The sequence below is a fragment of the Acanthochromis polyacanthus genome, chromosome 5, assembly GCF_021347895.1.
Source record: "Acanthochromis polyacanthus isolate Apoly-LR-REF ecotype Palm Island chromosome 5, KAUST_Apoly_ChrSc, whole genome shotgun sequence".
Lineage (NCBI taxonomy): Eukaryota > Metazoa > Chordata > Actinopteri > Pomacentridae > Acanthochromis > Acanthochromis polyacanthus.
The window spans coordinates 38,926,678-38,953,928 of record NC_067117.1 but is presented as its reverse complement, the minus strand read 5'-3'; the positions used below and the strand labels follow the sequence as shown (position 1 = coordinate 38,953,928).

At 39.9% G+C, this 27,251-nt stretch overlaps 1 protein-coding gene across 4 annotated transcripts in view; it reads left to right on the top strand.

Annotated features, from left to right (window-relative positions):
* The window catches only part of fhit (fragile histidine triad diadenosine triphosphatase), a 332,178-nt gene that overhangs the window by 281,572 nt on the left and 23,355 nt on the right, over nt 1-27,251 (top strand). For all 4 annotated transcript variants that reach the window (XM_051948100.1, XM_051948102.1, XM_051948101.1 and 1 more), the window contains 2 exons: nt 12,907-12,936; nt 21,945-22,013. In XM_051948100.1, the coding sequence (XP_051804060.1) occupies nt 12,907-12,936; nt 21,945-22,013 (99 nt within the window). The remainder of the gene's footprint in view (nt 1-12,906; nt 12,937-21,944; nt 22,014-27,251) is intronic.

The window sequence follows — 27,251 nt, the reverse complement described above, 5'->3', positions numbered from 1 at the left end:
TTTGACTGTGAAGTTGATGTGACGTGATGATAGATTAGTTGTGACAGCTTCCAGGTTACAGCCGCCACATTAGGAGAACTCTCTGCAGGAGGGGGCAACATTTCTCTTCAGCACGCCACTCCTGTGACAAAAAATAATATATGAAACATCGTCACATGGGGATTGGTGGTAAAACAAAAAGATTTGCAGATGTTGACATAAATGATGTACTTTTCCTTCATCGCTGAACAACAATGGATCTCATCTCATTTTATGTCCTTGTTCATTCACCAACATGATATGTGATGTGTGTCACAGCTGCACAAATTTTAGATAACCTCTGCCAATGAATAACAAAGTATAATCTCAGTAATTGTGATCGCCCCTCATGTGTCAGTCTAACAATATAACAAGGGTTATCAATAATTTTGTAAAGGTTAGAACATATATTTTTAACTCATATGTTAAATAGTTTTTCATGTATAAATGTATAAGGGTACTTCAAAAAGTTCTCGGCCTGATCAGGAAGCCATGGGCGTAGCTTCCATGTAGGAGTCATAACTGTATACTTGATATGCTGTTGCTTCAGGACAATGTGGTCCTCTACACAGCACAGCTGGCAACAACACGCCAGCTCAAATCTTTCCTCTCCTTTATCTCAGGCATTTCAGATTTTAAAGTACTCTTGTACCTCTTTATTAGAGAATAATGTTGCTTTCACATGTAGGTTTTGTGGAAAATCTGTAGAATTATACACTACTGTTCAAAAATTTGGGGTCACCCAGACAATTTCATGTTTTCCATAAGAACTCACATTTTTATTCATGTGCCAAGATAATTGCACAAGGGTTTTCTAATCATCGATGAGCCTTTCAACATGATTAGTTAACACAATGTAGCATTAGAACACAGGAGTGATGGTTGGTGGAAATGTTCCTCTGTACCCCTATGGAGATATTCCACTAAAAAATCAGCTGTTTACAGCTAGAATAGTCAATTTACCACATTAACAATGTCTACACTGGATTTCTGATTAATTTTAATGTTATCCTCATTGATTTTTTTTTTTCAAAAATAAGGACATTTCTAAGTGACTCCAAACTTTTGAACAGTATTGCATACTTACAAAAAGATTGAAGTTTTAGTTAAACACTGGCACATAAATGCAATCAATCTCTTTCAAATCAGTGTTGACAGCTGACAAAACATGCTATGATATATTCAGGAGCTAGTCTGCTGTTAGGGACTGAAAACACACTGTCGAACTGAGGAAGACTTTAACATAGAGTGCTTAATATCTCAAACATCTCTTCAAATTAAGTGTGCCAGCACCCAAGCCTTAAAGCACTTTTCCTTTTCTTCAGGCTTATTCTACAACACGATTTTTTGGCACTTTCCACAGTTGTTATAAACTCATACAAAGAATACATAAAGACGTACGGCTCAATAGGGAATGTTTTGCTGTGACTTTTATGAGCAATTTGTCATACAGCTTTTAGAAAATTTGTTAAAGAAAACAGTGTTAAAAGTCCCCACTGAATGACAAGTTGGCCTTACAGCAGCCAGAAACCACTCATCTTTGGAACCCTTTCACATGTGATGTGTTCATTTTTAATACTGATTCTGAAGACCTGGAATATAGAGTCCAGATTTGGGATCATGACTCGAGTGATGTTGAATTTGTGTTCATTTTCATGATTCAAAGTTGTTCGGTTCATTGTTGTTAAGAAAGTTCTGGGTGTTAGGAGAGAGAAAATTCAGGAGGTCTGGTGTGGTGAAATTTTTAGGTTAGCTGTGTTCTGAAATGGTTTCCTATCAAATTTATCGCTGTGACAAAGGGTTTCTGGATTCTCTTTGTGTTGCTTTGCAATGTTCTAATAGCATATAATAATATAATAAATAAATAAATAATAATAACATTAATTTTCTCTTAGTACACTACAAGACTGTCAAAACAAAATATGATGCTCAAAAGACCGAAAAAAGTTCTTTCTTTGATCTCTTTCTCAAACACACATATTGACAGAACCATCTGTATGGTTGGGTTCAATTTCAAAATAAGAGTTCATACCTGGCAACAGGGCTTATCGAGCAGCTCTTTTGTTAACTGCTTTTATCTTATTTTTTAAAATCTCAATTTCTTAGCAGATAAGACACATTTGTATTTACAAAGAGTCAACAGGATTCTGTTAAGTATACTACACTTTCAAAGTAAAAACTTAGAAATGTTAATTATACCGTAGGAGAAACTTCATTCACATTTTAAACAGTTCACAAGGCTTTGAATGTTATTTATCAAAATCTGTGTTTTGATGTTATTTTTACAGTTTTTACACAGCCACCATTGAAGCTTCATGAATTTCTGTAAAATTCACATTTTCCCTTCAGTTAGACTGGCTAGTATCTTGTGTGATGTCTCTATCAGCAGGACAAATCTATCAGCAGCTTCAAGGCAAATCACAGGTGTTTCTAATGATACTAACAAAGCCTTGATGCTTGATCTAATGTGTCCCAGATGAACACTGATAAGCCGTAGTGTGTTTAGTTACCATCCATATCTCCTGGGTTAAACTTTTAAACAAGAGTCTAAAGAGTGGGAATATATAGCAGCTGCATGTTTTTTCCCTTTAAAAAGGAACAAATCTCCAATAAGGCTCAGAGAACGAAGTTAATTTACGTGAGCTTATCAAAATAAAAGCCCTTAGCTGCTAAAAGTAATAAAGTGCATTGAGATGCCCTATAGTATCAAAATAAAAGTTCTGAAATGTTACAACATAACAAATGTAACTATAGCAGAACATATCAACTAGCAGAAGCTGCATTGGTACATTCGATTTTTTCAGACATTGTGTAGTTAGCATGTCATTTCATCAGTTGCAAATACTCAATTAATGATTTTGGCTGAGTGTTTTTATTTGCCTGTACAGATCCAGATACTTCATGTATGCTCTTCAGTTACCAATAACTTGGGAAAAAAAAGAAAAACAATGTCAGTTTAGAGTTGGTAGATGCAATCAGTTGTCACGGAAAATCAGAGACCCAAGCTCAAACGGTAAAAACACAGATCAGATAATTGTAAAAAGGAGCTTTTCACAAAGGATTAACACAGAATGAATACACAGGGAATGAAGACTTGGGAAGGATGAATGGAAGGGGATACCTGACAGAAAACTAAGACTAAAACTAAGGGTAAAGATACTGACATGGAACACTAGCGACCTCTGTAGGAAGCTGAGGGAGAAATTCTACACACATGACCCGCAAGTGCTCACGTACCATGGACTTAAGAGAACAAAGCTACACAAAGTTATACAGTGAAAACCATAGCTGATTAAATCCAGAGAACAAATATACACCTATAGGGAGAGATTACTGACCAAGTAGTACAAGGCACAAACAGTGACAGCATTGTTCACAAACAGTTTATGTAGCAGATTGTCAGGAACTGAATGCATGACAAAGTACACAATGCGAATGGCAATACTCAGAGCACTAGCTATTACACTGATCAAAGCTGCTATGAACGATAAAATAAGGAGTGAAACGAACTACTCGACTAAGCTGAATGAGGGAGAGTGGTCATGGGGGGTCTGTGGGCAGCGGAGGAATAGAAGCGTGGCATGGGGGAGTTTGGGCCTGGATGCCTGTTGTAGGTCCAGAGACAAAGCTCCAAAGATGAGTTGAAGTCCAGACTGGTGGCATGTGCAATGGAGGGGGAAATTCAATGCAGGAAACAGAATGGAACACCGAGCAGAATAAAAGATTAAATCAGAGCAAACAACTGAACAGCATGATTTGGCCTGAGCCCTACCAACGGTTCAACATCAAAAGATGGGAGGACCCCGTCTATATGGCATGTGAAGGTGATTAGTTGAAGGTGAGCCACTTCCTGGCTCAGCTTATTATCCAACGCACGCATGCACACACACACGCACACAAAGGAGAGCTCCCAATTATGCAGCGATGGCGAGCACCAACATCAGTTAAAATAATGTACAAGGAACTTTGCCAATGTTTTGTGTGTAAAGCAAAATAAATTAGTTAATGAAGACACCTGGCAATCATAACTTCACAAAAATATATCTGTCATTAGTATTGCGAGAAGTCAGTCATAATCCTCATGGTGGGGATGGAGTCTATCCCAGATGACTTAGAGTGAAGGCAGGGAACACCCTGAACAGGTCACGAGTCTATCGCAGGTCTACACATAGAGACAAACAAGCACACTCACATTCACACCTGTGGACAATTTAGAATCACCAATTATCCTCAGCATGTTTTTTGGACTGTGAGTGAAAACCGATGTTGCAAAGGGAGAACATGCATATTTCACACAGAAAAGTGGCAGGCACAGGACAGGACATGAACTGAGGATCTTCTAGCTGTGAAGTGATGGTGTCAGATTTAATCCCTCTTGGTATGGAGGATACCAATATTGCACAAATTGAGAGCGATGTTATGCCATTCTTCGGAGATTTTTTTTTTATAGTTCTTCTCTTCTGAAGGGGTTGTGTTTATCAAAATCTCACTTTAAAATGCAAAAAAAAAATTGACCATTTGTTGTCATCCACATTGGCTAACCTCTCACAGATGCTCTGAATCCCTCTTACCTCTGTGCCAAGTTTGAAGCTCCACCTGTCTGTTTTTCAGAGCTTAACCCTTTGATGCACAACGTGGGTCAAGAGACATTTTTCATTGAATGCGGGTGACTTTTGATCAATGCTGTGCGTCAAAAGGTTAACAAACTCTGAGTTTAATCCTCAACTCTGAGTTGATCTACTCTGAGATAGAAAACTCTGAATTTTCGGTTTCACAATGGCTGGTTTTAGTTGGTTTAATTAATTCGGAGTGGTTTCACTCGGAGTTAAGCGCGTGCACTACAACTATAAAAAGACAACATCAATGGAGTCCCGATTCAACGAGTCACCATGGCAAAGGGGAAGCGAAAGTTTGCGTTTTTGAAGTGGAAATTTTTAACGCGCTCATATGGTGAGTTTGAACACGTTTTTAGAAAGAAGTGCAACACCGCTGCAGCTGCAAAAGAGAGAGAGACGGCGTGGAGAACACTGCTGTCCGGATCAATGCGTAAGTTTAAATGTAGTCCTTTGTAATCGTAATAATATTACAGGGAAAAACTGTTTGAATGGTAGCCTAGTAAGTTATTTCATTTAGGGGAAATCCCGCGGGGGAGAAGCGCACGGGACAGCAGCTTAAGATGAAATATAAAAACATTGTTCAAACAGGTCAGCCCTCAGCATTATTTGATGGAGGTACTTCATGTTGATCATGTTTTACATTGTGAAGTAGCCTAAATATTAAGTGGCTGTTTGACTGTGCAGTTGTTTTATCCACACATAGCCTAAATGCAGGGGTGGAAAGTAATGAATTACATTTACTCACATTACTGTAATTGAGTACTGTTTATGAGTAATTTGTAATTTTCAGAGTAGTTTTTGAAATGTGTAATTTTTACTTTTACTCAATTACATTTTGACCCAAGTATTTTTACTTCGCTACATTTGAAACCCCTCACGTTACTGAGTACAATATTGATCGTCAAAAAAATTAAATGCGGCCAGAAAACCAGTGTGTCCCCGGAACTGAACGTCAATTGCGTGACCTTGCCTTGCGCGCGCCCTCATAATCTGGATCTATGCGTTGGAAGATGGCTATTGCTGACCAAGATATGGAGATTATGAAGGAGGAAGAGTCCGAAGAGGACACAAATTCTGGAGAGGAAAGCCACAAAAATCCTTGGCCAAACACAGAAGACGCACAAAGGGCAACAACGTGAGAATTCTGTGTAAAATGTGCCTGCCCGGCAAAACGGAGCTTTCAGCATGTACGACATCAACATCCAATTTGTGAAAGCATGTGGTAGTAAGTTAGCATGTTTTTATTTGTTCTATCAGGTTGTAATTGTTCTTTATTACTGTATCTCTGCCCTGTGTTGTAAATCGTTCTTTCTTTCTTTCTTTTATTTATTTGATCCATGGGACATTGCACAAATAAACATTAACCCCGAAGGGAGAGATGCATTATGCCAGGTTATAGCACGAATGCTAATTTCCACCTGCAGTCCCAGAGCAGGCAAAGACATACATCAACATACATGAGCATAACAAATAAAAATTTCCCAACATTAAACACACAGAAACTCATAAAATTAAAGTCCATAGTCTCTACAAAAGATACATTCTATTTGCTAAATTCTCGGATCTTCTATTTTCTGTGTGAGTTTGCCGTTTCGTCCGGTGTTAGCTAGTAGCGGCTAGCTTGTGGTTAGCGGCTAGGCTGCAGTTTGTTGTTATTTTTCCTATATTTGTGTATAATAATATAATGTATAACAGTGGGACCCTGTGGACATTTGAATTTTTGGATCCTGTGGGCACTTTATGTTGTGTGCATTTTGTGTTTTTGAATACTTTGATTCTTGTTTAAATTTCTTTATTCTTATCATAATGTTGTCGGTTGGACAATGGGACTGAAAAAAGTTTGCACTATACAGTACAGGTTGTGACTGTCCTTGTTTTCCTTGTGTTGAGGATCATGTTACTGAGCTCAGCTGAGCTTTTTTAAGTGTGGATGTGCACTTTAATACGCCTCAAAGTTGATTAAAACAACTTGTGCTGAACTTTATGCATGACTCATCCTTTTTTTTTGCATTAAATAAATTAAAGTAATGAAGTAACTTGTACTCAAATTACATTTTAAATGAAGTAATTTTGTACACTTTGTGCAGCATCACATATGATCTCGACAGTGCAGAGAATGACAGATGCTGAACTATTATGCAGTCTTTAACATTTAGAAACAGTTGTCGGTCTACCTGTAGCCTACCTGCACAGTTATGCTGTGAATGGACTTCCTATTCATGATGTGAGGGAGCTGTGATGGGGATGTGTGTGCATCTATGCAGCCAATCACACTGGGAAATCCTAAAAGAAATTCAAATGACTAATCCCAGTCTGAGGTTGCAGCACAATGTCATTAACAGAATATGATTTAAAATGAATTTAACAGATCTCTACATCATTCACCTGCAATCCTGCGGAACTCCTCTTTGATGTTCTGACAGGTTTATGTCCAGGGAAAACCACAATGATGGTAAAAGTGGTTTCAGGTTCAGGAACACTTTTCTGACCATCCTCCATACAGTTGCCTTACTCTGCATTAGTGATGGGAAATCCGGCTCTTTTTAGCGAGCCGGCTCTTTTGGCTCGGCTCAGTAAAAAGAGCCGGCTCTTTCGGCTCCCAAACGGCTCTTCGGGTTGTTTTGTTGCTTTAATTAATTTATTATCAACAACAATATAAAGTTATGCACAAAATGAATTACTGATGTAAAAGATTGTGTTTTTTTAATTTATATATGTTTATTATATATATATATGCTTTTTTTATTCACTCCACAAAAATCCATCCATTCTCTATACACCGCTTTATCCTCACTAGGATTGCGGGGGGGTGCTGGAACCTATCCCAGCTGACTTGGGCTGGGGACATCCTGGACAGGTCGCCAGTATGTCACAGGGCTACATATACAGACAAACAATCACACTCACATTCACACCTACGGGCAATTTAGAGTAATCAATTAACCTCAGCATATTTTTGGACTGTGGGAGGAAGCCGGAGTACCCGGAGAAAACGCACGTGTGCACAGGGAGAACATGCAAACTCCATGCAGAAGGATCCCAGGCCCACCCCGGGATTCGAACTGGGATCTTCTCGCTGCAAGGCGAAAGTGCTAACCACTACGCTACTGTGCAGCTGACTCCACAAAAATGTAAAAAAATAAATTATAAAATACAAAGAACAACTATTTACAACTCAATTTTCAACTATTTAAATATTCAGCTTTTTCCTTTTAAACAAATTTAAAGTGAAACAACACAAAACACAGCAAACCACTTTGTTTTCCACATCCCACTCTTTTGCCACTTTGAGCAGCTCTTCTGCTAAGTTCTCAGCAGTGTGTCTGTCGCTGAACTCAAAACAATCCAGAAGACAGGACACCATTTTAAATTTTTCAGTAAAGTGACACGTAACTGACAAGAAGGATGTATTGGTTTGGGATGTCCAGCTGTCAGTTATTAGACAGACTGCTGTGGCTTTTTTAACCCTCTCTTGCAGTAATGTATGTTCTGTGTCATACAGACCTGGGATGATTTTTTGGGAAAGTGTTTTCCTGCTTGGAATGGCATACATTGGATTTAGTGCATGAACAAACTTCCTGAATCCTTTATCATCCACAACTGAAAATGGTTGAAAATCAAGGGCAATCATTTTTGCCAGTTCTTCATCAATTGAGTTCTGTCTTGCTGTGGTCACAGACTTCTGCAAAAACTGTGTCATAGAGCTCTGGGTCGGAGGTTTAGGTGGTTGTGGTGGCATACATGATTCTGTAGATACTGCAGCAGCAGCAGTAGCAGTAGACACACTGGCACCTTCATTAATATCACATTCAACCCATTGCACTGATGGGTGGACAGTTCTCAGATGCCTGTGGATGTTTTTTGTGGAGCCAGATCTGTAGGATATTCTTTTCTTGCAGACTCTACACTCTGCCTTTGTATTATCAACTTGAAATGGTTCCGGATTTTACTCGTTTTCCTGGTGTCACTCATTTTCTTTACCTTTCTATCGATGTCTGGTTTTGTTGCCCCTGGCTCTCTTTCTCTCTGTCCCTCCTGCTCTGTTCCTGATCTACCGCTGCTGCGTCTGTGAGTGTAACTGCCGCCCCTCCCCCGCTCTGCTCAGCGCAAACACATATTGACCAATCACGTCCGGCTTGAAGAGAAAAAAAGTGAGAGAGCGTGGGTGAGAGAGAGAGGGTGAGAGAGAGAAAAACAACAACGCGGCTCCCAGCACGGCTCCCAATAAGGAGCCGGCTCCCGTCGGTCACTTCAAAGATCCGGCTCTAAGAGCCGTTTCGTTCGCGAACGACACATCACTACTCTGCATCTCCGACATTATATAAAAACTTCCATTTGCAAAGAACCGCAGCGCAACACACAATATCTGCTGGATGTGAGAGCATGACTGCGGCTGGTAATGTAAATGTAAGGACAGATTAGGTTGTTTATGTAGATTATGGACTTGAAACGATTACGAAACGGTACCACTCAAACAGATACTTGTCCGGAAATGCGATAACATTCATGCTCGGTCTGATAACAATCTCCCGACGAATATTTAATTATCTGTGCAGTGATGCCGGTCCTTTATCCACTGGATCGTTAATAAAAGCTGTTCTATGCCAAAACTCGCCCGCTTACTGACTGAATGAATGAGGAAATGAAACAGCGTGTGTGGCTGAAAGAGGGCGGAGACAGAGAGAAACTCGAGGTTTTCTCAGATAAACCTGCTGGCGACCAGGTTAGAGTCATAGAGTCTGTTACTGCGGTAACTGACCGAGAGTTTAAGTTACCCCTCTTTGTGAAACAGGCTCGAGTTACCCCTCTGTCTCAGGGTTAAGTTACCTCGCTTCGTGAAACGGAAAACTCTGAGTTTCCCTCATTTCAGGGTTAAGAAACTCAGAGTTTTCAATAAACCTGCTTCGTGAAACAGGCCCCTGGTTGATATAGGTTCTTTAATTACAATGCCCACGCCATCAGGCCAGGTCTGTACTTTGGGACATGTACAGTATTTTCAGTATAGTCATTCTATAGTATTTATTTTTTGATTGTTTAGAGAAAATACTTTACTTTTCAATTGAGAAATAATGCAATTATTGAGAGGTGATACAATTTTTAACTATTTTGACATTCAAGTGATATTGCACAAAGGTGTTCTTTTTTGTATGCTGTAAGATCCCAGAACCTAAGACAGGTGGTTGACTCTTCTTTTGATGTCACATATGCTTATTTAGTTGTGAGAAACAGCTGAGAAGCAATTATACATCACCATTTTTCTACTTCACATTACAAACACTGTATTCAAAGCAGGAACCTCCAGTTTAGCGTAGAGATAAAAACGGCAAAACAGAGAGACAAAGTATTGATTTCTTATTCATTTTCTCTCTTTGTGAGGGTGCAGTCTTAAGTACACTGCACTTTTTTTAATCAACTGAACTGTGGACAGTAGTGTTTATCAAGCTACTCAGTTCACATTTGAGTGTAGAAAGGGGTCAAATTGGCATTCTCACACTCACTTATCAGTGAATCATGGGACACTTCATTACATCCATCTTCAACAATGTAAGCTCAAGTTCAAGATAATGTCAGAGTATGGGGTGGAGGGGCTGAACCCAAAGTAAGGGCACACAGAGCAGGCAGATGTGGGTTGGACTTCAAATAAATAGGTTTTATTAAATAACCAGAACTAAACAAACAGAACTGGGGGCCGAATAATCCAACTAAGGCTAGACCTGCTACAGGAAGGGAGGGGGCAGGCAGGCTTCGGATGACTGGTAGTCCAGAGGGCACACACCGGCACTGCAGGATGTGTTGCGGTACGCGGCGGCAGCCAGAGTGGAGAGCCGGTGATGAAGCCGGTCATCGTCAAGGAGGAGGTCCAGGTAACCAGCAAGTGTCCTGGTCAGACAGAACAGTCAAGGGTCCAGGTCCTCTTTGGGAGGAGGGTGTCCAGGTTCCCGGCATGTGGCTGGGTCAGACGGAGCAGACAGGGCAGGGGCCTCATTTATAAAACATTGCGTAGGATCCATACTAAAGTTTGCATACGCCGATAATACGAAATGGGCGTATGCCCTTCGCCCCTGATTTATGAAACTTTGCGTAAGCACAGCTGCATGCAATTTCTTGATAAATCAGACACCAGCTGGAAGATTGCTCAGGTGGATCCACCTCACATTCTGCCCACAACACACCCACATTTTACCATGAATGGTCAATGCAAAGTAACTCATGAATGTATCTGTATATAAATAAGCTGCGGGATCCACGGCATTTCACGCAGCGCTGGCCGGCAATCTTTTCACTGCTGTGCGTCAGGATGAATGAATCATGTGTGACCCAGGCCACCCTGCCACTAAATTTGTTATTATCATGTCCGATGTACAAATAATTTGAACACTGATTGAATGTACATTTTTTCGGTTCACATAGACAAATTCATTTTCACTCAGGGGTTGTGGTGTGAAGCATGTGTGCCTGCGTGCCTGTACAGGGCTGATTAATGGTTGGACGCTCATCCCATTCGGCCGCATGTGGATAAATAAACAAAATTCTTTACTTTTTTTTTTTTTGCCTTTTTACTGTGATAGTTGCAGTGAAGAGTGACAGGAAATGGGGAGAAGACATGCATAAAAGTGCCGCGTGCAGGAATCGAAGCCGGGCCACTGCGTCGGAGACCACCCCTGCAAATGGGTCTTCTGCTTTCCCCGATGAGCCATACGGGCACCGGGTGATCAATAAACAAAATTATTTAATAAAGATCACTGCACCGGCCCCAGATGTGGACCGGCCCTTCGGTCAAACGACTGAATGAAATAACGTTCAATCCGCCCCTGTTGATATATGAACATAGTTCTGCAAATACAGTCGTCGGCCGAATGACGCACTATATGAACATCTACAACAATGAGGGTTTATGATTATCCGGCTCTACAAGTCTAATATGTGATAACAATAAAGGTTTGAGATCAATCTGGTTTCAATTCGCCACTTCACCCTCCGGCACTGCCGTTCCCTCTGTCTCCAAAATGTGCTTAAGCAAGCATCAAAGTTGGCGCACCGGTGCGCACATTGTCACACCAAGTTTGTTTTAGAAATCACAACATACACAGCGTACGCCACTTTCTACGCAACGTTTGTGATTTACGCCCTGTTTTGTGCGTAAGCAAGCATCAAGAATCAAGGTTGGTGCGCACATTCTCACGCCAAGTTTGTTTTTATAAATCACAACCTTTGCATAGAAAGTGGCGTATGCCACTTTCTAGCCCTGTTTTGTGCGTACACAAGCTTTATAAATGAGGCCCCAGAACTGTACAGTATGGTCAGCAGAACTGCGGGCAGAGCAAACAGGAGTTAAAAATGGGTTACAAAACACATAAGATAAACTTGAAAGAGGACCAGATCGACTGACAGCTTGAGCTGAGTTTACGATCTGGCAGGAAATGGAGTGATGAGCCGATCTTTATGAAGTGGTTGATGAGCCAGGTGTGCTGTTTTGCAGCTGTCTGGAGTTCCTGATTATTTAATTGCAGATTAGTACCAGCTGTAGGACATCGGCACAGACAGGAGAGTGTGGAGTGGTGAGGGGAAGAGAGGGAACACTGAAAGAGGGAGAATAAAAGAATGAGGGGAAGAGGGAGGTAAAAGAAGGTCAGGTGGGGGGCAGATGCAGGAGCTCTGACAGGTAAACTGTCAAGCTGGCCATGCAGTTATTAAAAAGACTGGAAAAAAAGACTTCCAATTACACATATGCTATTTTATCATGAACATTTTCTCCTCCCTTAGGGGTAACTTTACAATACTGACACTATATTTGATACGGTTACTCAGCAGAGTGCACTTATACAAAAGTTTTATTGTTGTCAGCTGGTCTTTTTCCACACTGACATTTTCAGAGTTGTGAGCACAAATCAGAACTTGTTTTAGTTAACAGTTAATGATTAGTTTTAGTTACTTATAGTTCATGTACAGTCCATCAAATGACATTCCCCTATTTAATTAATGCATCTAAACATAGCAATTATAGTTGGAAAAAATAATGTGTGCAAAACATACTGTATAGTTTTTGTAAACTCGGAAAAATATAAAAAATATTCTTTGCTGAATGAAAAGTGCCATTAAAATTATCATTAAGAAATAAATGTCAGAATAAAAAATGCAATAAAACAGAGCAGCTGGCTTGGGTATGGGGATGGTGTAAGTCATCTGAAATTAAAATTATTCTTTGAATTATTAATGTAAATATATTTGAATTACAAACTCTTTTCTAATTACCTCTTTCTGTTCCCACCAGGATGGCCCTGAAGCTGGACAAACCGTGAAGGTGAGAATTTAATAATTTATTGCCTTTAAATATATCATGAGGCCTATGCGATAGTTCTACACTATTGAATACTCATTATATTTCATTTGCAGTCCTAAACTCCTGGACTGCCTGAATTATTTATCGATATATTCTAAGGGGTTTAAATCATCTTTGGTTAGGTTTGAGGTTGTGTGCAATGATTCATGCAACTAACTGAAGGGTCACTAGAGACTGACTGGGGACGATATAGGTTAAAGTAAGGGGACATAATTATTACCAGTCACAGAAACTGTATCATCTCAACGTCTGCTATTTTGGTTTAAATACATTCCATTCATTTTGTAGCAAACCTCTGATCACACAAGTGCCTGTGCTGGTGTATGTCTGTACTCTTCTCACTAGTATGAAGAATTCTGGCCTTGGAAATAGTGACATCACATGCAATGTCCTGCAAACATGAGTACACCCCTGTACAACATCACTTACTTAAAAAAAATAAAATAAAAAAAAATTGTATGTTCCTGCAGCAGTTGTATCACTTCTAAATTGAAAAGCAAGGTTTTTGCTCTTTGCTTTGTCAAACTGAAAACAGCTTAAATTTATTAAACTAAAAATACAAATGAACAAGCAGCACTTAATCCAAATTCTCTGCATATATCAGTATACTTTTCAATACTGAGATTCTTTTTTTTTTCAATATTTGTATGCCTGCCTTTATTTAGATGACAGACACAATCTTCCACGGCAAAAGAAGAGGACACCACTATAGCACAAATTTCTGAGAAGTTCTTCTATCATTCTTCTGAGACATTTCTTTTCATCTGCTCTTTACTGTAGGGGTTGTGTTACTCTGTCTTTCTCTTTAAAATGCCTTTATGGTGTTGTGTTGGATTGAACTCAGGCAACATACTTGGTAGGATTAGAGTTTTCGCTTTTTTCTTCTTGAGAAAGCTTCTGGAGATGGGTAGTCATCTTATCAGCGAGTATTTAAGTATATCCACTTTCATTATGCCATCTGTAAGTGCCATCTACCCACTGCCTTTTACACTCATGCAGCACTGTATCATCATACTCATATTATTGAAATCCAAGTAGTTCAAGTCTCACGAATAGCTTGAAATGGTACAAAGGTAAATGGCTGAACTGCCAAAAGTAGAGAAAAAAAGGACAAGGCTGCCCAAAACTTAAAAGTACATTTCAGAATTATACAAAAGGCCTTTTTCAAGGAACAAGAAATGGGCTACTTAGGTTGATCAAGCCTTACAAATCCTCTGTCTGCATAAAGATAATGTTAGAACACACTGTGGCACCATACCCTTGAGAGAATTATTTGAACAGTATTGTACTGCAGAAAGTAATGTTCTGCTATAAAAATGGTGAGGAAAAGGCAATTAACAATAGAAGAGAGACAGACCATCATGACACTTAAAAATGTAGATCTTTCCTAAAGAAAAAATTGCGAAGAAAGTCAAAGTGTCAGTACAGTTTTCTTCACCATCATAAGACTCTCAGAAACTGGGGGAAACTTTGACAGGAAGAGGTCTGGAAGACCCAAAGCCACAACAGAATCAGAAGACAAGTTTGTGAGAGTCTACAGCTTGTTGATAGGAACTCACAGGACAACAGCTTCAAGCACAGTGGTCGTAGTAAGAAGTCTCAGTTTCAACTGTGAGGAGAAGACTTGGAGTTGCAGATCTGACAGGTGGACTTACAGCAAGAATGCCATTGGTAACGTATTATAGACTAATCAGTCAAAATTTGAAATCTTTGGTTCATCACGCAGGATTTTTGTACACCACTGAGTAGGCAAAAAGGATGGTTCCTCAGTGTATGACATCAACTGTCAAACATGGAGGAGGAAGCATGATGGTCTGGGGCTGTTTTGCTGGATCCAGGGTCGGTGAATTGCAGAGAGGCAAAAAAATAAAAGCTTGAGAAGGACACAACAAAGCAGGGCAGTGGACTGGTACAGTCAGTTAAGGTTCACCTCTTCTGGAGAGTCAGGAAGTACAAGCTGGCACTGAGTAATGTGGTAAATGTCATGGTGGCACCCTGAACCAGAACAGCAACCACATCAAGTGGCTTTCATGCTGGATGCAGTACTGGTGCTGCCGTGCACTAAAACCCATTCATTTCAACCGCTTGTGCTCCAGAACAACGGTATGCTGCTGTGTTGTGGTATTTTAAAATTGAACAAATGAAAAAATTAGACTGTGGGATGTGTGAATAAAATGTAAGAGCTAACAAAGATAAGATGGGGAGACCCAACAGGTCAACCGAAGTTATGAGTGCACTAAATCATCCTGTGGAAAGCGGCAGCCCAGCAGAACCCTATGGAAGCCCATGGGTGCCCATATAAGGCATGAGACAGGAAGTTCATGTCCTCTCTACGTCTGTGTTCGTGAGCTGAAACTCAGGGGACACAGAGCTAAGAAGAAATAATGCCAACCTAGCAGAAATGAAAGAGAGGAGGTGGTTTAACTTTTGGTAAGATTACATCATATTCATCTTGATTGGGTCTTAAGATGATTGGTTGTGGCTTTCCAGGGCAGAAGAGGTGTGTTTAGAAGACATTTGCATAGGTATAAAAGTTGATGCAATGCTTTGTTTCAGCAGTTAAAATTTTGCGCATGTTTGTTCTTACAGCCTCTGTTTTGAACATTATTCGCATCAGACTCTGAAGACTGCTTGAGGATTTGAAATTTTTTTGAAGACTCCAAGTTTTGATACAGAATTGACTTTTGAAGATGTGTGTGACAAAACTGCCTGATTATCAGTGGCCCTTAGCAGGCAGACTGATTCACAACAGCTGCACCCAGGAAACTGCAGGTTGCAGGTCGTTGAGACTGCCAGCTTGCCGAAGTCAAAGTTCAGATGTATTTAGCTTCACCCCTGCACACCATCATGCATGACCGTGGAGCCAAAAGGGCAAAGTGGAGAAAAGGCTGTGCTGTTTGGATCTGATTCCCTTGAATTATATGGCACAACTTTTCGGTTGCACTGAGACTCAAAGAGGAAAGTTTTCATTCTCGCACGGCTAGTGCTAATATTTGCTGATTAACACGGGACAAGTACACATTTGCAGTTGAAATCTGTGCAACAAACTGAAAGCTTTCAGCTTGAGAAGATGGCGATGTCGCCCCCCTGGAAGTTTTGAAACTTTACCTATTTTGCTCGCTATTCTGCAACTTCCCATGAGCTGTATGCCGAAACCTGTGGTGAGCGCAGCACTTACTGTGTTCTGTGTGAAAAAATCTTAGCAGTGTAACAGTTACACACTGTAACAAACTACTCTCAGTTTTGTACAACTGAAGATAAAAGCACTTAGGAAATTACTTGGCTTACATGTGTATGTGATGATGAGCAAATCAAATGTAGCTCCATCATATGACTATAGAATTATATACAATTTTCCACATCTTAATAAAAATGTTTGTCTAATTTGTTCTGATACAAATAAGCTTACCTTAGTAACAGGACAGTCGCCTTTTTTTAAAAAAAAAAATGTGCGCTTTAAATCAGGATGACTTATTGGGACATTAAATTCAGCATGTTCCTGAGAATGAAATGACAGAAATCAACTTCTCACCTCCGAAATAAAAAATGTCCAAACAAGTGTTTCCATCTGCAGGTGTGTGTGATGCCCACAGAAGGTGGCTTCCAAAGAAAACAGCTTGAAGTCACCCACCAGTTTCCCATAATGCACTTGGACAACCGTCACAAATACACAATGATGCAAGAATTTTTAACCAATGCACACGCTTGACTGCATCAAAAGTCAAATTGACATACATTACTAATTCAGGTGGACATGACTCTTCTATGGGGAGTTGTCAACTAGTAGATTTGAGTCATCGTCACAGATTCAGTAATGTCAATATTCACAGAATTATAGAAGAACATGCTAAGATAACAAACAGGCAAAATTACATTTTACAGTGTAGGGCCACCATCCATCCCCAGCACCTTCAGCCAACTCTGATGCAGTCAAATTAAATTAGCAGGAGGAAAGTATCACAAGCAGCAGTTTTTCAAGCAGTGTGTGTTGTGATAAACATACACTATTATACTTGTCAAAACCAAAACAGGTTGTAAAAGTGAGTAACCCCTTTGCTGCATATGTGGGCATATAACCGTCACAAACACACATGCAAACTGCTGTGTCAAACCACTGTCATGTCTTATAACATCAGTAGCACTTTCTCAGCATCTCTCTCTCTCTGTCTCTCTGTCTCTCTCTCTCTCTCACACACACCCTTTTTACTCAAAACTCATTTAGAAAGTCTCTCTGATAAATAGCTCTACCACTGTGATGATTTTTTATTTCTGCTTCAGATGTTTTCCTCAAAGTAGGCAAATTTAATAATGCAAACATTATGTAAATGACCTCATTAAATAGAAAATGCACACTAAATTAGTGGACACCTCCAAACATGCTAGCTCATTTGAAGCATTTACAAACACAAATTCAGCCTGCCTCCACACTTTATCACACGGTTACTGTGAAAAATTAAGAAAAGACCCTCAATCAGGGTATTATGCCCCTGATGATACATACACACAGACAAAACCTCACAAACCCTTGAACAAAAACTACTTAATCCATCAACAACAACATCATCAGAAAAGAACAGCAATGAACAGTGGCCCATCTCCTATCATTCCTTCTTGAATGAAGCAAGCATCGATTTTAAGTGAATCATTATCCATTTTATGGCAAATCAACATGTAGGAAGGAATTATTCATGTTTTCATTCCCACCAAAAGATATGGCAACAATATGCTCTAAAGCTACTATCACAATAATAAAAAGTTGTACAAGCTCAGTGAAATCTTTATTTATTATATATGTGATTATTTAAATTGGAAAAATAATGCATTTGGCAAAAAAGTTAGGTAGTGTCTACAGATACGGACCCGTACCCGTAGCCCACAGGCTACGGATACGGCACTTTCCATTTGCCACACAGATACAGACCCGTACGCGAGTCTCGCGAGTCAAGAAGCTGCTAACCACTGCAAACTGTTGAAAGGTAAGCAAAGGTTAAGGTTAGGGTTAGTGTTAGGGTTAGGTTTAGGGTCCGTACCTGTAGTACCGATGCTACGGGTCCGTACCGCTAGCGTCTACCGGGAGTCACGTGACCAGATCTCGCGTATCTGATTGGCAAATGGCAAGTGCCGTATCCGTAGTCCACAGGCTACGGGTACGGGTCCGTACCTCTAGCAACAACCAACAAGTTATGTTTTTAAATATTCAAATTTAAATGTTAAAATTATATAATTATGTACATTCAGTTAGCAATTTCATTCATTATTCATTCAAAATGGGTAATACATTGAGAAAGTCTGAGCACTAAAGGCACAGCTTATTGTTTCATCTCTGCATGACATTAACATGCATGTCTAGTTTTTTGGTCGCCTTTCTTCAGCCATGGCAGAATGCTGGCCAAACACAGTGTGAGTGATCCCAGCTACAGGAATGTCAGTTCAGCCAGTTTAAAAAAAAAAACTTTCTGGCCGTTTTGGTACCTTATATTGTGATTTTTGTCAGATGTATTATCTCAAATGGACACAGACACTATAAATGGCTTTGTTTTTGTTTTTTTTCAAACTGTTAACATCATTGCTGTATTAAAGATATTCCAGTAATATTTGCCTTCCTTTTGTAGAAATAAATTTTATTGGGCTCAGTGCAGTTTTAAAGCCAGGGATGGTTTAATCTGGCTTAAAGTGTGCTGTAAGGATGACTCCAGAAAGAAAATATTAAATTTGACATATAATCTTATTAAAATGTAATGTGGACAAATGGTACAGAAATCTGAAAGGAAAACCCACAAACAACTCAATCACGTGTATAAATAATGTAAAAAGAGAACAGCACGGGTCTAATTCAGATTAGACACTTATTATTGTTGTTATTAATAATAATAGTAATAATAATAAAACTTGTTTTGAAAGATCTCACAACAATGCAAAGATTTGCATTTCAAATAGGGCTGTACAATTAATTGAATTTTGATCGCAATCACGATTTTGGCTGCCACAATTAAATTAACCTGATCGTTGGTGATATTTACATTTAAAATGCGGGCTCTGGTGCATATCTTATCAAGCGCCTTGTCAACCAGTTGTCAGCCAACCACCAGGAGGCGAACACATGGTTAACACCATGGTTAAGGTGCCTAAATAACAAGCAAGCGCACCCTACAGCGGCAGCCTCAAATCACTCAGTGGACTGGGCTGATGAGAGCGAGTCATGTCGAGAGAAGAAAGTACAGCAGCATTTGGAGACAAGGAGCATCATGGTGAGGAGCTGGTGCCTCGAAACGGATCAACGTCCATCGTCTGGACTTGTTTCAGATTCAGGGCAAGTGACGTTAAACAAGAACAAGTCATATGTAAAGAATGTAGCAGAGTTGTGTCTGCCCCACACAGTAACACAACTAATCTGTTTAACCATCTGAAAAAACATCACAAACACAAATACGAGGAATGCATGAAGGCTAAAGCTAACACAAACTGGATACGGTGTTGCATCGGGCAACATCGTATACCTCCCAAAGACACACAGAGATAACAGATGCAATATCGTATTATTTTGTGAAAGACATGTCCCATAAATACAGCGATCAACGAAGGCTTCAGAAAAATGGTCAGAACACTGGACAATAAATATGTGATCCCCTCGCGCAATTATTTCTCCAAAGTGGCGTTACCTACACTGTATGAAAAATGTCGGGGGAAAATAGAGAGGGAAATCACAACTGTCGAGTTCTTTGCACTGAAAACGCTTCATATATTGTTTGCTTAAAAGTAGTGCAATTAAAATACAGATATTTTCCCTAACATGATGAACAATCGTGATTAATAATCGTGATTACAATACTGATCAAAAATAATCATGATTATCATTTTGGCCATAATCGTGCAGCCCTAATTTCAAATGTTGGAAAACACTACTTAAGGCCTCAAGTGCCAGTTTAAACCACCTATGCCTTAAATTTGCACAGATATCCACTAATGTATATCTTTTAGTATGAGAACAAACACTAGCTGAAGCATTGCCCATTTAAATTTCAGAGAAAAAAGAACACTTTTGAGAGGTTTTACCTAACACAAGTCATAAGAAATGTAGATCAAAAAGGGGAACACACCAGAGCTAAGCTGTTCACCCAGGTTCCACACTCCGCAGATTCAAATCTTACTGAGCATCTGTGGGATGTGCCAGGATAAGCCTGATGTAGGGAGGTACCACTCTGCAATCCACAGGACCCACCAATTCACTGCCACCATCCCTGTGCCACAGTACATCCCCAGAGGTCCTGTGACCATGCCCCACTGGGTCAGAGGTATTTTAGCAGCATGAACGGGACCAACACAATATTAGACAGGTGGTCATTATGTTATGCCTGATTGGTGTGTCTGTTCCCATAGCAAAAATGAAGGTGCAGCATTTCTAAGTAGCCTCGTGACACCTGCAGTCTACAAAAATCATCCCGTCTTTGTCAACCCAGATCCCCCACTGCCACTGATTGCTCTTTCCTGGAAACGTCACCATCTGACCTTAGTTGGCCCAGACAAACTTTATCCACAATAACTAGCACACTGCTAGCTGTCAGCTAGCTTCTATCCTCTTCTTCTGTGATTTAATATCCACATGGACTCTACAGACTCCACAACCACCCAATTCATGGAAATACTACTTCAGCATCATTTAACATGTCAACTGTCCAACCTGTAACCGTTTTCACATCGCCAATTAGAAAAATTATGCAATATAGCATGTCTCATAGTTCATTCACAACTCTAAAAGGACCACTTGCAGCAATACAAAGATTTCCTGTCTTGTGCCCTATTGACTTAGTACTTTCTATTTCAGTCTGGCTACAGTAACCCCAAAGTGCTGTTCACTCCAGTAAACATACTCCTCAACCCCCTGGACAACAGTTCCCAGTCCTTCACAGTCAATAAGTGCACTTTTTCCTGTCATTCTTTCACCTATGATCATATTACCCTCATCCTTCAGAACCTCCCCTGGCTCCCCCATCCTGAAACAAATCCACTTCAGAATCCTTCTCATCACCTACCCCATCCAGATCACATACCGAACCTGGAGATATAAAGCTAGCTCCAATGCTGCTCCCACCTTCTGGAACTCACTCCCCGAAAGCATCAGAGAATCATCCTCACTCTCCATATCCAAGAAATCCATAAAGACAGCGGAAATCTTTTTAACACAGCATACAACTAAATAAAAAAAGAAAACCTTTTGTATGTGCTCCTTTCTCCACTATATTTAAGCCATTGTTTTGGTGTTCTTACCTTTAGAAGGCACATATGAAAGGTGTTGTAATTCCTACGCTGTTCATCTGATTTGGATGTGACTACCCTAAAATTATAAGTTAAAGTCTCCACTTAAAGCACAGCTTGGTTTGTTTCATTTCCAATCCATTGTGATGGTGTACAGAGCTGAAATGCTGAAAATTGCGTCAATGTCCAAATATTCATGGACCTGACAGTATATGGGTTTTTTTTCCCTTTTACATACTATCGTTCTCTTTCTTTGTAAATTCATTGCATATAATTTGCTGTTTCTGCTTTAGGGAATGTTTGCTGTTTTTTTGTTGCTCAGTGTGTGCTTTGCCAGATAAAGCAGTTTCTTAGGGAGAAACTGTATCATCCATGCAAAGAAGGAAATCAAAGTTAGCCATACAGATGACCAAGTTTTTGACAGGAGGGTGTCTGACATTAGAAGGGTACCTGGAAAAAGTCAATTAAATCCTTAAAAGCATGAAAATAAGGAGTCTCTGTGGTGTGCAGGCAGCTCACTTGGTGAAATGCACGGTCACCCTCCTGTGATTTGTGGCATGGGAGTAATGCTCTGCTCTGGCTTCTCTACCATACTGTAAAGTAATGAAGACTCTCTGTGGAAATGTTTTTGACATCAGTCAGACAATTCCCAGGTGAAATAATACTGTTTTCTCTATACAAAGCATTGCACCTAAACGTTGTTTGTGTGCTTTCAGCATGTCCATGTCCATGTGCTGCCTAGAAAAGCAGGGGACTTTGAGCGGAATGACAGCATCTATGATGAGGTAAGATGGATCATTTTTGAGCATCCATTCTACTGTATGCTTGTAAATGTATGCAAATGAGACTATTTTATTTTCACTGCCAGACCAAAGGTAGAAGAGAATAAATGAACAGAATGAATAATGATCCATGTAAAAAAAAAAAGTGAAGTCGTCAAAAGCTAACAAGATTCACGTGGTCTTAAATGTCATACAATTCTTGGTGAAGAGGTTTTAAAAAAAAAAACTAAAACGTGTCCTCAGCTTAATTGTATATATTTTTTTGTATATTAGTAGAATGGCACCACAACACATATATTTGTGTATATGGTAGTTGAAATATCCAAATACATTCAGGGAATAAAATTTTGGACAGCACAAGTTTTTCAACTTATGAATGAAAAGGTCACAGGGAATAAAATGCAAATGGCACATATCCTGGCCAGTTGCGTAACATTTGCATTTATGCTCATGAATATATAGTAATAGCGCCTTTCAAGGAACTCAAGGACACTTTGCAAAGAAATAAAAAAACAAAGACAATAATTAAAAACTATACGATAAAAATAACAATAACAAGAATAAAATAAACAACAAAGAGATGTGGCACAGTGAGGTTAGGATGTGAAGGAGTATGCAGTCCTGAACAGATGAGTTTTGATTTGGGATTTGAAAATTTGGAGGGTGTCGCACTTTCTGATATCTGGGGGAAGTGAGTTCCAGAGCTGGGGAGCAGAGCGGCTGAAGGCTCTGCTCCCCATGGTGCTGAGACGGGTGTAGGGGACAGTGAGGTGGATGGAGGAGGAGGATCTGAGGGAACGGGATGGAGTGTTGATAGAGATGAGGTCGGAAAGGTAAGGAGGAGCGAGATGATGGATGGACTTGAAGGTGAACAGGAGGATTTTGAATAGAATTCTTTGATTGGGAGCCAGTGGAGTTCTTGCAGGATGGGGGTGATGTGGTGGGAGGAGGGGGTTTGGGTTAAGATACGGGTGGCAGAGTTGTGAACGAGCTGAAGTTTATGGAGGGACTTATGAGGGAGGCCAAACAGAAGGGAGTTACAGTAATCCAGGCGTGAGGTGACAAGGCTGTGGACCAGGATGGAGGTGGTGTGGGAGGTGAGAGAGGGGCGGAGACGGTTGATATTATGTAGATGGAAGTAAGCAGACCGGGTGATGTTATTGATGTGTGAATGAAATGATAGTGTGCTATCGAGGATGACACCCAGACTCTTTACCTGAGGGGAGGGGGAGACAGAGGAGCTGTAAGTGGAAAGGGAGAGCCTGTCAACTTTAGATAAGGTGGGTTTGGTGCCGAAGAGGAGGAATTCTGTTTTATTTGGATTTAATTTTAGAAAGTTAGAAGTGAACCAGGAATTAATTTCAGAGAGACAGGTGGTAAGAGAGGGAGTAGGAAATGTTGAGTTTGGTTTGCAGGAAAAGTAGAGCTGGGTGTTGTCCGTGAAGCAGTGAAAATGAATGTTAAATTTACGGAAGAATGTATACTCAATAACTTATAATAACAAATGGAACCTTTTTTGTCAAATTTGTTAAAAATCAAAAACTAGATTGTCTACAGAGATTTTTTTGGATTTATTGACTTGATGTCTACTTTTCCAAGCTCTGTGCTGTACCTTAAATTTTGACAAATATGGACTCCAGTCAAGTTACAGACCCATCTCACTGATTATTACAGCAAACAGAATCAGCTGGACCACAGTTAAGAGCACAAGAAAGGCGCTGAATACTTTCGTAAATGAGCAAGTTCATTTCTTGATTACTAACGCACTTGCAAAGATCTCTAAAAGCATGTTTTCACTTTTGGTGATTGGTGTGGAAAAATGTTAGCTTTATCCATTTTAGAAGAAATAAAACTACAAAGAATGCAAAAACTAAAGGGATTTAAATAATTTCTCAAGGAAGCCTATGAGCTAAATACTTGATAGATGTCATAAAGGTCTCGGCCTCTTTGATCAGCATTAAAAACTTGATAAGGCATGAGTACTTCTTTTTCTGGCTAATAATAATAGCACTAGAACACCACCTGTTGTGTGTTCACCTTTATTTTCTTACTAGACAAAAAGTATATAAATAAAATACAATTGCACTGGTGTGGCAGTCCATTCATTGTCTTTTACTGCATCATTCTAAAACTAGATTTTATTTGTCGAAAATCAAACTACTGTGTGTTACTGCAGGAATATGAAAACACAATTCACTGGTAATGAACTGACTCACCCGCAGCTTCTAATAACTTTAATTAAACATCTGAGAGATGAATTTGAACAAATATCAATGGGATCTGCAGCCCCCAGGAGCCAGAATCTCCTATCCAATGATGTACAACACTTCAATAAGAAAACAGTGACAATGGCTGTTTTAATTTTCCGTGTGACATTTTGAATGTGTAATAAGAGTCTCTCGCAAGTGAATATCAATGACTAGTGAGTTTGATATGAATATTCTAATAACCATGTCTAATAAAACAAACGTTACTATACTTCCTCATCTTGCCTGAAGGGAGAAATTAGATGTGCAGTTCCACAGCAAAATACAAATAGGTTTGTTTTTAATTTGCATGTTTTCATAAGGGCTGTTGTGAGAACAACGGCACCACCACCATTTATATTTTCCCTGTCACACCAAGGAAATGAGAAAAAATGTTCTTTTTAGGTGTTTTTCTTTGCAATCAATAATCGGCCAGTGTTGGTTCCCCTAATACCATAGTATTAAGTGTATTATTTCCCAAATATAACACATTCATTTGGACATAAAGACTATCTTAGATGCAGCAGAGCAGGTGAAAACCTTCCATGTACTGTCACTGAAAGAGGGAGGAAACAGTCATCTTCTTGCTGTCTTATTTGGTTTTGAATTTTTCAAAGTGTCAGTGTTAAAGATGCACTTAGGTACTACATTGTATAACAATGTCACAAAGCATTATGGTCTAACAAGTGAAGTCCCCCCCCCCATTGCCAGGAATAACTTGCTTCCATTCCAACAATCAAACTCTTCCAACAGATATTTAGATATTTCACAGTAAAAATTCATCAGTAGAAGGAAAGGCTCATTGAGTCACTAGAAGACCTTTACTGTAAAACATCTATGCATGACATGTTTTATCATGTTGGCCAACATGTTTCATCCTAACAGTCACGAGAAATACACCACCACAGTAAAGTAAATGTATTGTATAGGAGAAATTTGGAGCAGCAGAGAAATTGTATGTTTGTATTTTCCGTTGTGTTTCTTTTTCTCTGTAGTTTAGTACTGCTGTGAAAAAGGTTTCATTTAGACAGTAAATATGGAGGACGTGTGGATTTAAATTTGAAAGCCTTTAAAAAACAAATATAATTTAAATAGACAAAAAAAGTGTGTGTCACTTTCAGGAAGTTATAAAATAACCTTGCCAGCAAGTTGATTTCTCGCGATATTTGTGAGTTCACAAATCTCTCAAGAAACCATCTTGCTCCGCTCCCGCCTTCACTTTTCGTACAGCACCAAGTTGGTTCGGGCCAATCATGCAGCAGTATTCGTGTGTGGGGCGGGATAATGGGCGGGATATCCGGGTGTGATGACGACACCAAGCGCCAGTAGATCAAAACAAACATGGCAACGGAGGACAACGATTGTGCAGATGCTGCTATTAAGTCAGTTTTAGCTGAATCTCCTATCGCTTCTTTGAAGGAAGAACAATGAGAGGCATTTTGCGCATTTCTGGATGGTGAAGATGTTTGTGCTTTTTTATCTATGGGTTTTGGTAAGAGTTTAATCTACCAATTGGCTCCGCTCGTTGTGAAGATCCCGCGATTGGCTAAAAACAAACCTGTCAGAGGCGGGACATACTGTTGCATTGTCCAATCCGTGCCTCTTTCCTCCGAACGGATTTACATGGAGCGGTCCCAGATTAATATTGAGGAGTACTATCAAGTACTCCACAATTATTAATCTGGCTATTGCCAGGTTAGTTATAAAATGCAGACATTACAAGGGCATGTATGTATGAACAAGAATAGCACTAAGTCCACAGCGGTTGATATGCAGTAAGCTAGTACTGAGTTCTTTTGTTCAGACAAATAAAGATTAGATAGATGCTGATTACCTTGCTTGACAGTTTCGGCGAACACTCTCGCCTTCCTCAGGAGCATCTCACTGACAGCCTGTGATGTGTCAGCCGGCAGATTTTTGACAGCCGGCATTTGAACATTTTTGAGATATTCAGTAGGATCGCAATCATGTGAACACAAGCAGCCAGCTGACTTAGTGTTCACTTGTCATAGTTACAGTGATGCTGTGCCGCTATCTTGTAATGATGCAGAAATCTTTAATAAATCTGTGCAATCTAGACTATAAGCTGCATCACTGCCAAAATCTAATCAAGTGGTTCTTGTGTCATTTCTGAGCTTCCCTGAAAATTTCATCCATATCTGTCTGTTTTAGAATAATGTTGTGAACGGACAGACAGACAAACAGATGGACAAAAGCATGCCAATTGTCACATTCTGTAATTCATTTTGTAACATTCCTTTATGAAGTAATTATGGCAAATTGAAGCAAAACACGTGTGTGACAATATACAAACAACAAGATGGCGCCGGCTAGTACGTCAGTCGTTATACCTGCGCAACTCTTACATTTTATATTTTTGACTTTTTATGTAACTTGTTGTACGGCATTCACCATGTCATATCTTGGTCGTATCAAATACAACAGACACACTGGTTTATCACCATATTCTCTGACTTTTGCTGCTGATTCATCCTGACCCAGCAAGATCCTGCGGGGATTCTTAAACAAAACAACAACAGACGCCGGCAGTGTAACAGGCCTCGGGGGAAACAAACCAGCATCAGGTACAATCTGAGGTTACGAGCACACCAACCACTACCTAGCATCCTGCTCACAAATGTCCAGTCCCAGGACAACAAGCTGGATGAGCTCAGAGCCAGGAAAAGGTACCAGAGGGACACAAGAGACTGCAACATCATCTACCTCACGGAGACATGGCTGAACCCCACGATCCCGGACCGTGCCGTTCAACCAGCAGAGTTCTTTACAGTTCATTGTATGGTAGGAATGGCTGAGTTGGGAAAGTCTAAAGGTGGGGGTGTCTGTCTCATGACCAACAACAACTGGTGCAGAGATGTTGTTTACCTCTCTCAGTCCTGCTCGCCCAACCTGGAACTTTTAACCATCAAATGCCAGCCTTTCTATCTCCCCTGGGAATTCATTGCCGTTATTCTCAGTGTCGTCTACATTCACC